Source organism: Aptenodytes patagonicus, chromosome 7 (assembly GCF_965638725.1).
Source record: "Aptenodytes patagonicus chromosome 7, bAptPat1.pri.cur, whole genome shotgun sequence".
Lineage (NCBI taxonomy): Eukaryota > Metazoa > Chordata > Aves > Sphenisciformes > Spheniscidae > Aptenodytes > Aptenodytes patagonicus.
The window spans coordinates 55,218,195-55,231,371 of NC_134955.1; the positions used below are offsets into that span (position 1 = coordinate 55,218,195).

The 13,177-nt window shown below is 42.3% G+C and overlaps 1 protein-coding gene across 1 annotated transcript in view; it reads left to right on the forward strand.

Annotated features, from left to right (window-relative positions):
• The first annotated feature begins 4,030 nt into the window (after positions 1-4,030).
• Positions 4,031-13,177, forward strand: part of RIN3 (Ras and Rab interactor 3) — a 70,121-nt gene continuing 60,974 nt past the window's right edge. The window contains exon 1 of the mRNA XM_076345321.1: positions 4,031-4,164. Within this exon, the coding sequence (XP_076201436.1) occupies positions 4,118-4,164 (47 nt within the window). The 5' untranslated portion in view covers positions 4,031-4,117. The remainder of the gene's footprint in view (positions 4,165-13,177) is intronic.

A 13,177-nucleotide genomic window follows, 5' to 3' on the forward strand; every position in this document is an offset into this window, starting at 1 on the left:
GATATTTGATTATTTTTGTTGTGAAAATTTTAAAAAATAGTTAATTCAGCATTTATAAAAGATTATAGCAGTCAGTATTGTAATGCACTATATAAAAATATGTACACTATCAATAAATTATATAAACAACTGGAGTCTTTGCTGTTTTTTTCTCAGATGATGAGAACATGTGAAACATTTTCATATTTATTGCTGAAAATCTAAAATTTCAGGACCCAACTAGGATATGTGCCTGGACTTTCTTGGTGAAAGCTGGACCCTGCTGAACTGAATGACAGAAGGCCCACATTTTCATCTATTCCAGGGAGTATCACCTGGATCAAGCTATTATTTGGGGTGAGTTAAGCGTATCAGTTTGATTCACAGCAATTCTGAAACACGCAGTTTGCTCTTTTGGGACTAGAAATGTGTGATTTGCTGAGAATGCAGTTTGCTGTACTGAGGCACTGATCCAGGAACAATTACGGCAGTCTCAGAAACACCCTGATCAAGAGTATTTGGCTGCTTCATCCCATGGTGTAGTGGTATCCAGCAGGTTCACACCGAGTACTGGATGCTGACTAGAGGGGATGGAAGCAAGGTCCAAAAGCCGCACAGTACTACTTTCCTTTCCCAGTTACCTAGGCTCCGGAGATAACTCTGAAGAGAAGGAATAATCCCTCTTACCCTTGATTGCCCTTTTCCAGCATCCCTGTAGGCCACCTCTGCATCTATGATGACTTCTGGTATATGTACATAGTCTCTGGTACAGTCTGTTCTGGGCTGACAAAAAGCTTTTAAATGCAGTTCTTGGAAAAAGAGGAGCTAAGAGTTAACTTTGTCTCATGTGCTGGTGTATTAACAATTTCATTAGACAAGAGTCTTCTCACGAATACTCTTTGCCAGGTTACTACCAGGAGATGCAAGTTAAAACAAAGCTTGACCTTATTTTTCTTAACCACAATGCATGCTTTTGGAATTCCTGTTGCTGTATAAACCTGTCATTAGCCACTGTGGGTTTTGTGCATCTGCAGAAGAGTCCTAGTGAAGTGGAGAAAAGGGATATCCTGCATTCTTGACTTTTGCATAAGGGTTTATTCTTTGATGTATGCTAGGCTAACTTTTTCTAAGCTGGGGAAAGGAAAAGATTCCTTCTTGCACACAGAATTAACTTTTAAAAATCAAAATCTGAATGTGGAAAGTACCTCTTCTTTTAATCCCCCATAGATTTGACATGATGACCCGTCATGATCTGTTATGTAATAGGCTCTATAAAAGGCACATAATCTATGGATTAGTGGCACAATAGGCATGACAATTCCTACGGGCTCTTATCATATGCCATATTATTGATGCAGCCGCTTCCTACTGTGTGGAAAGCAGAACTGTCGTATAATCTGTGCATATGCTGAAAGCCCTTTATTATAGCCAAAGTGCTCATTGTACTTAAGGGCTTCCCCCATAAGCCATTTTTAAACCTTTCCAACTCAGCTGCATCAAAATACAAAAAAGGGCTGCAACTTGCTGTGGCTTAAGATGGAAAGGGTGAATCAATCCTAGAAAAGACAAGAATTCCCCCGTTCGGCTTGGATCTATCACAGAGAAGCGGCATTTTGCAGTAACTGCATATTCTTTTGTCATTTAGCTTTTGTATAATTGTTTACTTCCAAAGCCTGATACTAGAACACAGTGTCACATTCCAAACCTGTCAAATCTCTGGCTTAAAAAAAACACCCAGTAAAGCTCGGACAAAATTTCTTGTTAAAATTTGTCTTGATTTTCATATTTAAAATACAGAAATACTTAACTATGTTGCAGATATACTAAATATTTTGCAGAAAAATATGACATTATTTCATGAAGTTTGGCCAATATCTTTAACAAAACTAATTTCAAAACTTCAAATTTCTGAAATTTCTGATTCTTTAAATTGCAAATAGTGTGAAAGATCTCACAAAAAAAAAAAACCACAAAAAATGAGCTTCTCTCAAATCATGTCAAACTGAAACAGCACCACAATACTGGATTTTTGTATTCTGTATTTTTGCAATTTTTTTTCCTGGGTCTTTTTAATAGTTCTAGTCCTTTTGTTTCTTCTTCCCTAACAACATCTTTGGAAAAACACTGTCTGAAAACTCATGTTCTGCATTTGCAAAATCTTAGGTCTTTGCCTCGGATGGCTGCATATTTGTGTGAACACAGATTTCCCCCGTCTGGGCAGGTCCATGCAGAACAGCGCACCTTTACAGTTTTTTGTCTCAGCAAACTTACTTTCCAGCAAAGCAAGGGTAAACTCTGAGTGGGCCTGGTCCCTGTTGAATTGCAGTGGAAGGAAACGCAAACCTGGGGTAGAGTTGAATTTCTGTGATGCGTCTAGGAGATTGTTCTTATGCCAGTAGCCAAGGTGCATTTCAAAGGTGCCCAGCTGGTGAACAAATCTAGAGCGTATTTTTTTCTTGGACCTCTGTGCCCAGAACCAACAGAAGAATTCAGAGCTGAGATCTGACAAGCCTGCAGTGAGGGATGAGTGAATCTGAGCCAAACCCCTAAAAGGGCTAAATTCTTCAGTCAGTGAGTTCATCATTGTCTGAAAATGACTACGAGTTGGAGCAAGGAGCTCCTTAATTTAGTAGAAAAGAGCATTATGAGATACAGTAGCTGAAAATTTAAAACTAGACAAGGCAAAAAATCGGGTGTGAATTTAAATAATATCAACAATTAAGCACTAAGACACCTTATGTAGAAGGGTGGTGAATTTTCCATCATGCAGCCTTTCAGTCAGGCTTCTTGACTTTCTAAGAGAAATCCTTCTGAAAGCTAGAAGATAAATTTCTTAATGTCAATAGAAGTTACAGGCTTAATCAAAAAACCACTGAGAAAAGTTTGTCTTGTGTTACACAGAAGGTGTGACTTGATGATCATAAAGTTCCCTCTGACTCCCCCTAGCTTAGTGCCAGCAGAATTGGCTCTGTGTTCTACCCTGACATCTAGTTTCCCTGGTGCGGATACACTGGCAGCTGCCTGGCATTTGCATTTCCGCTGTGGGCTGTATGGCACGGTCTACTTACTCTTAGAAAGCTGGGAAATTCCTTCTAAAGATAAAAGGGGCAAAAAGTTACCTTTGTCTCCCTCTCCGTTCCATGCAATTGCTTTTCTGTGCCTCTGCTTCATGCTTTTGCCTTATTTTTTCCATTATGTATTCTCCCAACATCAAATATTTCCGGAACAATAGGGCTGCCAAATAGGAGTGCCACTAGCGCTGTCTAACAGCACATCTGTCAGTCCCCAGCCTCCACAGCTGGTCTATCTTCAGTCAGGTTTCCAGTACAGCAAACACTACTCGACCACTTAAGTAACTCCAGGTCAAGTGTGCTCTGAGACTGACGGGAGCTTCACAGCATGGATAGCTGTTCATTTACTAGCAGTCTTACAACCTTATCATTAGCTTTTGCTTTAACTGGGATTTTTTTTGCAAAGCTGTCCTCTGCCAGTGTTAGACATTTCGTTTTCTCAGGTCCTGTGTAAATATAAAGGTTTCCAAGCTCCATCTGGTTCCAGTTACTCAAGCAATAGAAATACACATGCTTCAGGAATTTGCAGCCGGAGACTTACTGCTTTGCTGCCTTATAAAATCCTTTACAAAGTTCACCATGCTCTGTTGCCTCCTGATATACCTGTAGCCTGTAAAACAATTTCCCCCGAAACTTACTTAAGTTAGAAAAACAAATAAGCTGACAGTCTCGGGCCCTTCTTTCCAATAACATTAACCTGCCTTCACTACTAAAAAGGGCTTTATAACACACGCACGCACGCACGCACACACACACCCTTGACCACCAAAGACTGCCTCTTCCTGAAATCCCCTGTTCATATAAATACAGGAAGTAGAAATAAGAGAGGCTAAAATCAGACCTTGGTAGTTTGCTTTCATTTCACTGCTTGTTTAGTCCTCTGCCCTCCGATACTACTGAGCCTGAAGCTGGTTTTAAACATCCTCCCCCTGCCGCCCCTTGAAATATCATCTTCGGTACAAAACCTAAGGATGTGGAGGTTCTGCTCAGCGATGGAAAGGAATTGCTTTCTTTACCAAGGAACTCTAAAGCCACTGTGAAACAGAAAGTGTCTTAAAGTTGCTGTAATGATGAAAACATCAGCAGGAGACAAGGGAGCCAGGGATGACTCAGGGTAAGTCCTGAATATTTAGTGACTGCTCATTTTTAATAACTGTCGCTTTCCTTTTCCTACTTAACAAAGAGCTCTCGGCTGCATTTGCGAGCTGGCTGCTGACTTATCAGCTACACAATCACAATGATGTGGCATGATTGTACTGTAATTTACAGTATTTCCTTTAGCTTACATGTTCCAGCTGAAAACAAACCGCAATACCTTTATTTAACTTGAATCTTAGCTATTTAGGGAAGAAGAAGGATGAATTCCAAGCTGCAGTTTAGGGCAAAGGACAGAATAAGGGAGTCCTGTGCTTTTGGAAACACGACAAATCTTTTTCTGGGAGGCTTGCTTTGTTTCTACTGAAACACTGAGAAGTGGATAAGGGCTCGTCCCTATGAGCTGACGGTCACTCCAGCTCCAGCATGCTAAGGTATGCACAAACCCTGTCCGCAGACTCCCAGGAGACTTTAGATGTGCTTTCCATTAAGAAAAGATTCCAGGCTTTCCTTGCTCCTGGCCAACAGACACTGCACCTTGCAGGATCGAACCCCAAGAAAACGTAATGGGAGAGAAAATGGGTTTTGATTGGGAGGGCAGTGAGCTGCTGGGATTCCAGGATCAGGCTGGAATCCGCCCAAGGCTTGATTGTATCATAAAGCCCATGCTGAAGCTGAGCATTTCTGTTTCCTGTTGAAAACAATCAGGGGAAAATTACATTGCTGCTGAACCCTTCAGTCCCCCCCTTGGAAAAACATATAATACCAGATATTAAGAGTGTTTCTTATCTGTCTGACACACTTAGTCTGTTTCCCACGAATAAAAGCTCCCAGATGTGTCTGTGATGGGTGCAGTAGAAGAAGCTGTATAGGTGGATAGATATGGGATACTTGCATTTTCAGTCACTGAGTGCGCTGCAAGTCACTCCCCTTTGACTTGGAGCACACTCAGTCAAAAAGGGGATAAAATTGCTGCTGACAGGCTAGTGTGCTATAGTTTCACCATAGCACCGTTCCCAAATACGCACATGAAGTGCAGGGGATGGAGGGAGAACGCTGCATTACAACTGTCACTGCTTTTGCCTTGTTCAGTTGTTTACATTAAGTGGAACAATGACACTCCTGTTCCAAGGTACAATTCCTCAGTTCCACTTAATGTTAAACACTGAGGGGCAAAAATCACACAGCCATAAGGAAAAAATGAAAGAATCCAATCCCTGTAGACCGCCAAGAGGAACTTGGTAGATGGCAATCCAAAGAATATGCGCTTTGCAGATATTCCCTGCATTTGTGATAGTTAAGATGCCAAGTTCTGAGAAACTGTAAGATTTATAGTGTTTATCTCTTTCTCAGCTTGTCTGAAAGAAGCCACATGCTAGCAAAGGTTTGCTTTCAGTTTAGAGTTGCAGGAGAAAGTAAACAAGCCATAGACCCTGGATTTGGACTGTAAATCAAATGGTTGCAGGAATATTGAAGCATGAATGGGCATGATGCATGTGTTCTTCATAAGTTTATGAGCATCTGAATAATTTAACAGAACAGCCTTTTATTTCATTAACTGATTGTCTTTATTTTCAATCTATTTCCCACTCATAAAAAGGAACTTAGGTATTTAAAAAAATCTGTTTTAACTCTCTCTGTTTACATGCCACAATGTTGCTGAAGATCCTCAAAATTACACTTCAGCATGCATACCTTGTGGCCTCCAACACATTACAGGATTAGAAACGTGTCTAAGTGATGTTTAGCTAACTTCCTGTTATGGTCACATTGAATTAGGTGCCAATTTCACAAAGTATGTGTCGATAAAATTGGTAGCTTTCAAAAGAGATGGTAACGTAAGGCAAGCTGCCAATGGAGAATTTGGACCTGATTTTAAAATTCTGTGCACAAAAATTGCATGAGCAATTGCTGAGATTGCACCTTAATTCACCATAGTCTTCAGGTTATTAATTAAATAGGAAAGCTTACTCACATGCACAGAAATTATGACAATGCAAATTATCATAAAAGTACCCTAGGAACTTGAAAGTATCCATGTATCCATTCCTAGTAATGACTGAAGGGTCTGTTCTGCAGATAGCAAATCAATAAGGAGGTTTTGCTGACTTGCACCTCTGAAATGGCAGAAAGACACTGGGGAGAAATGTGCCTCCAGAATTAGTAGCTCCTCAGAGAGGAATGTGTGTAGCTAGGGGCTGGATAGAAATCAATCTAATCAAATTCTTCCAAAATGGGTTGGGAGAGAAACAGGGAAATTTAACCAGTAATTCTGACCTAGAGTCAGGCTAACTCCTAGGAACGTTAGTAAGTGGTGAGATCACAAAACATCTGGACAAATGTGAGCTGATTGAGCCTGGTGACCACAGTTTCATGAAAAGGTATATGCCTTCATTCCAACATCTAGCAAATGTATGGAGGAGATGATGAGGAGAGCAGACAGGAGCTGAGACAGAGACATAACATGCAAATATTAAACAGTCCTTTGGGATAATGGCTGGTTCAGGTAGCTGGGATGGGTTACAGTGGTTCTCATTTCTGGGGCACCAGGCTGCCTAATGAAGTAATGATTGTGCATCTTTTCAGTGAAATGTCTTTTTGGCACAAACCGCACCATCACAGTTGACAGATTTCATGCAATGAGTGTAGATGTAAAGAAGTCAAGCACTGGAGGAATCTGGAAACTGAACTCTCATAGGTTCACAGATTTTAGCTTCAAAAGGGACTGTTTTGATTGTCTAGTCCGATCTCCTGTGTAGAGCAGACCAGAGAACCGCTTTGGTAAGCACCCTATCAAACCCATGACTTCTGCTGGAATGGGAGCTTTTAGATACTTGTTGGCCACAAAAGCTTTCTTATCAAATGAGTCTTCTGCCCAGGCTACATATCTGTCTCTGCAGTGGGGTAAATAAATCTAATAGCAACATGTACAGGTTTGAACTGAGAAAACGATTTTTGAAAACTCCTCAAGAGCCGTCCCTTGTAAAGGACTTAATCTAAGCTTATTTGAATCAGTGGAACAAGTCCTGTTGGCCTCAGGAGGTCTTGGATGCAATGCAAAGTACTGCTCAAAGAAAACCTCAACCTAGAACATGTGAGATGTGGTGTTTAAGTGGGGAAGGGACAGTTCAGGAGCTGGAAAGAAATCAGTGTCATCAAATCTCTCTGCTGTCTGTCAAACTCTGATAAGGGGTACACTTTTCAGTCCTGGGGGCTGGTGCTTCTCAGGAAGGAAATGTCTGTGCTCAAGATGCATTGCACCAAGATCGGGATATTACTGTAAAGATACAAAGAAGGAGGTGCTCTCCAAAGATACCCGAATTTCGGTGCATCCAGAGAGGAGACATAAAATCTCCTGAAATTCATTTAACAGAAAAGCATGTTTACAACCACACTGACTTACCTTGTGATCTTTCCAGCGCATTTCAGTAAGTGAGTACTCACCAAACTTAGCGGATGCTTTGAGCACATTTTGCAGTGATACTGCACAGAAGGTAGCACAGAAGGCAACCGTCCCTTTGTTTGCTAGTGGGTAGACCACACTGGGAATATTGCCACTGAGTAGGGAACTCCTCATCACTGCAGACAGTCTCATACCAGCGTTTACAGGAATGGGGACATGAAGGTAAGCAATATTCTGCTCATCTTCTTTCTACTACAGTTTCAGCTAAATAGAGTTTTTCACTTCCTGTCCTAAATGGCTATGTGCTGGTTTGTATTGTTGGCTTTCCAACCTAGAGGCAGCAGGGGCTGAAAAATGTTCACATATGTGTGCATGCATCTCTTTTGCTCTGTGTGTACAGGTGTACAGGTATACATGTAAAACAGTGTGTCCTGGAGAGTAGCTGTGAGGACTGCTTGGCACAAATTTGGGCTGGCTCCATCCCTTATCAAACCATATGTACATACTTCAGATATCTCAGAGATTATCTATTTTATAGCATTTTTCCAAATGATAGTAGGACTATATTTTAACTCATCCATTAGTAAATATAGGCGGCTTCTCTGACATCAACAATATAGGCTTGTGAGACTCAGAAGGATCGCTAAACGACCTGAAAAATAGGCATAAAAGCCAATACCTAAACCCAATCCATTAGAAAAAGAAGCTGCAGCAAGATTCTTTCCCAGAGTTTTAAACACTTGCCTGCTTTCATTGCCAAAGAGCACAGAAACTGAAGTGTCTTAGTGAAACTAGGACAAAATATTGTTCATCACAGACCTTTAGCCATTACAATTTTGGAAGGGAGGAGGGTTTTTGCATTTGGGAATAGAAAGAAATAGTTCTTTGGAAGGGTAACTAGAAAGAAAAGGCAGCTGTTTGGAATGACTGATCAAATTCTAGTGCAAATGGATCCGTGAGTAGAGTGTAGGTATGCTCATCAAAAGTCCTGTGATGTCCCGGAAGACTATTGCACCTTCCCGACTGTATCACAAAGGCATTCCCCCTGTGTAGGGAAGGGTGTTATGTATGTTTGTGATTGTTTAGGTTGCCCTTTGTGAGGAATTACAAGTGAATGACAATGAATGTAAATATTTAAGAAGTCATTATGAGATTCAGAATTAGAAAGAACCAGGGGAAAGCACGTTTAGCACATGTTCTCTAGAAGACCAAGGAGAGGTTATAATCCCTCTTGCCATATTATCATCAGTACAGAGTGGTCCTACAGTTAAAGGGGGTGGGATGTGCTGGGACAGACCCAGTCTTGGCAGCCCTGGTGTTCAGAGCAGCAACTAGATCATAGATCACTGTGCTAATCTGGGGCCTTACATGGAAGAGACTTCTGAGGAATTAAAACAGGAATAGTTACAAACCTGATATGTTTGGTCATTAAAAAAAAAAAAAAGCATAATATTCTGTAGGTTTGAAGTATTCATACTACCAAAGAAGACTTCAGATTTATCTTTCTGAATAGTTATGGATCAAAACTGAGAAAACAAGAATGAAAGAAGACTGTGTTTCACTGCAGAAGAGTAGCTTTAAGAAGGCCTTCAAGAACCAGTGGAAGCAGTTAATGCAAAGTCACGCTAAAAAGGCAATTAAGTAGCAATTCTTGGATCTCAGAGTAGGCACTGGTCTAAGCAGTGGTCTGCAATTCAGCCTGTGTCCTAGATTACTTCCTAATCCTAATTTTGAGATTATTTTTTTCTGTGGTGTTGGGCAGATATTTCACCAGGAGTAACTAAAGTGGAATCTCCAGAGTAAATCCTCATCTAGAGCCAGGTAGGAGCTAGACTACATCACTCAGTTGTCTTTAATTCAACTTCTGTCCACCCACCCCCACACATGAGCCCTCCAAGGAGCTCCTGTGACCTCTCACAGCTGGCTCTGGTCCCTACGGAGTCACTTTTCTGGTAATCAAGTACAAAATCACCTGTCTCCTCCAACTTCTTCATCCGTGGGGTTCTGACTGGCTGGCAGTTCACGCTGGAGCTGCCCCCAAGGCAGTGGGACTGTGGATGAATTTCTCCTCAGGGACGCTGCAGCCACATCCATTTGCCACAGCTGCACATTGGATTACTGAACCAGTTTGAGGTAAGGGCCTTCTCCAGCAATGAACATGCCCTTATTCTTAGGGAGGATTGGGGATGCTTCTGCAATACAGATAAGTAAATAAGTAGACCCCTAAGTAAATGGTGCTTATTTTCAAAAATCATCTGAAAAGTCAAGACCTCGTGCTTGCTGATCTTACCCTCCCTGTTCCACAGTTGTCACAGATATGAATAATAACTGAGTAGCAGCACTACAATCACCAGAGCAACATAAGAATTGATTAACTGAAATTTGTTAAGAGTTTTTAAGGTGGCAAAGGCAAGATGATACTGATGTTTAGAGGAGAAGGGCTTGAAAACCACTGTTCTGTTCAGAGGAGGTACGTACCTCAGTTTCTCAGGGTTGCAAGATCTATAGCAGAAATTCTGCTGGTGAATTAATTATGTCTATTTTAGGAGAAATAATTTCCTCCTATGGGATGTTTAATTTGAGGATGAAGAGATCAAAATTCTGCCAATCTTTTGTTTCCCCAATTACATTTCTGCAAACTTTTAGGGGGGTTGTGTGTGGACAGGTAAGTGATTGTTTTGCCACTGTGAATATTTGTTGATCATTATGTCTGAGCTGGAGGGGTCTGGAGTGCTTGTTAGGTATTTTAGAATGCTAAAAACCTTCAAACATTAATATTCTAATATCATGCCAGCCTGTCTGCCTGTAAGAGAAAATGTCTGTCTTAAAATTTGGGCACAGGTGGTACATAAGAGATTTAATGAAGGTGCTTTCTTCTCCAGAATTTGCTGAATGAGAGGAGGCAATGCCCTTACAGCCCTGGTGGGCATGGCCTGGGTTACTGACTTTGTTATCAGAGCTGTAGGACTTGTTCAAAGCTAGGTCAGTTTACTAGAATTACTAGCCATGGGCCGCAGGGGACAAAGTATGGCACTTGTGGGGTGAAATCAATAGGGGCTGCCAGTGAATTTGAAGAGCAAAGTACTTGAGGAGATATATATGACTGAGTCCTGTCCTGCATGCACACCACTTGAATGAGGGTGTGCAGCTCTTCTAGGAGAGCCAGCCAGCAGTGGAGTACTCTGAAATTCATGGTTACAGGGGCAAAGTGGGAGATGTAAGGGTGCTGGGCACACCCAGGCTCTGGCACTGATTAAGCTGCACAAAGAGAATCATAGAAACAGCAGTGAGAAGACAGCCAAACAGGCAGGCAGACATTCATAGGAACTATCCGCCAGAAAGGGTGCACAGCATCTGCAGGGGTTAAAACCTGGCTGTCAAACCATTTCTATACTTCCCTGCCAGAGAGGGCTGCCTGTGGTATGCAGGGTAGAGAAGTGGTGTCCTTGTGCAATGGTTGCACCCCATCTGCTGTGGAGGGGCGTGGGGCTGTTATACAAAGTTGCTTGTGTGTATGCTGTATTTTCTGCAAAGACCCTCAGTACCCCACTCTTCCTCCACCACTCTGTTTGGCATCCATGATCTGCTCTTACAATGTAGGAACACATGTGCCAACCCCATCCTCCCCCTTGATGGAAGGAAGCCCTCAAACACAAATATGCACGTGGCTGAGTTGGAGCCACATGCTGGTGTGAGTCTGGAGTAACTCTCCGGAGTTGGAGAGGGGCTGAGTTCAGAATCCATCCCAGGTTGTAAGGTGCTTGCTTCTGAGAGAGGCAAGGCAAGCTTTCAGGTGGTGTTTTTGAACTGTGAAGTTTGGTCTGTGTGTATGTGGGTGAAAGTACATGACAAAACAGCACTGCAAAGCAGCTGTGGTCAAGCAAGCAGCTCTATTTAAGCTGTGCAAATATAAGAAAGCTCCAAGCATCACCCAATATGGTAAATGTTGTAGCCACAAGCCTTTCCTCTGTCCATTTTGTACCTCTCTGAGCTATCTAAAGTAATTCTACCCACCTCCAGAAATGAGATCCCTGCGTCAATATACCCCGCTGGAGTGGGAATGTTAAGGCGATGTTTCCCTCAAGATATCAGCTGCGAGAGATTTGGCACGCTTAGCTCCTCTTCGCCTGCACCCAAAATAGTATAAATCTTTTTGCAAGTGAAGATGATTACTTGAGCAGCAAAGGATTAGCAGATGTGAGCATTGCATAGCTGGTTAGGCTAGTCACATTTTCCTAAATAGATATTCTATTAGATGCACGCGAGCCAGGGAGTGCTATGGAATGTAGCTCTTTCAAATAGATTAATATATACATACATATCTGTGTGCCTTTCCCAGACTTTCCATCACCTTTCTGCTAAACAGGGAATATATTTATGTCTGAGTAAAGGATTCCTGCTTTCTGCATTACTGGTACCTTTAAAAGGGACAAGGTGTTTTCACAAATCATAATGACATTTTATGATTAATATAAAGCCCTTGTATGTAAGAGAGGATCTCCGGGTGTTTTCATGAATATTAAGCCTCCCAACAACCAGTTGAAGGCAAGTATCTACTACTGCCATTGTAGGAAGGGAAACTGAGGAACGAGCTCATGGAACTGATTTGATTATAGTCACTTACTTTGTAGCCCAATCCCCTGGATCCTTGTGAAGCAGTTAAACCCTGGCCTTGCCCCAGACCATCCTTTAGGTTTGGGGTGGTGCCAGAAACAGAATCCAGTTCTCAGAAAGCCTTTTCTTTTTGGTGGATGAGTTCCCTGCTGGATTACGGAGCTGAACCAGCTTCCTCGGTGTTTACACAGCCTCCACAGCTGAGGCAAGAGAAGCAGCAAAAGTGAAGTGCTGGGAGTGTGTGCAAGTGGAGTCAGGGGACTGCCCTTTCTGCAGTATCCTGCCATTGCCCTGGATTAGGACGAGCATGAAAGCACACCCTGAGAGTTGTTCTCTGAGGCAGGGCTGCAGTTCTGGCTCAGATAATGGTCCTGCAAGGGCTGGGGCTGCTGGTATTTGCTCTAGGTGAATTGCTGGGGTCTGTGGATCAACACTGTCCCTGGTAGGGTTGAAAGACCTGTCTTACTGCTCGAAATTATCTCCTGACCATGTTAATTAGTACTTTCTATTTGCTTTTGCAAGGCTAATGAATTGTTGGGGAATTTCAAGTGCTTTGTTGAAACCAACTGAATACATACAACCTTTTGGATGCTGGGAAAACCTCGCCAAATATAGGGAATCCACGCAGCTCAGGTACACCCCTCCTGTGGCCCTCTGAAGAAAGCCAGTCTTTTGAAGCCTCTGTCTTGTAAAAGCAGCTGTTGGGCAGAACTGGAAGCAGCTTCAGCCCCTTGTGAACTGGATTAAATTCTGTGCTGCTTGGGAGAATTCATCAAGGAAACAGAGAGAGACCAAAAAATAGCAGAGTCTGGAGACTGACAACTCTGCTGGCTACCTGCAACACTGTTCTATAAATTGCTAGCAGACTTCTAGGCAAAAGAAGGTTGTCCCCCATATTTGGCTAAATGACAGCCTGGGACCTGGCCCAACCTTTTATCTTGCCTGCCAAGAATTTTTCTCTCTCTTCCCTCTCTCCTTTTTTTTCCCCCTTGAGTTCTCTCCAAGGAATTTGTCG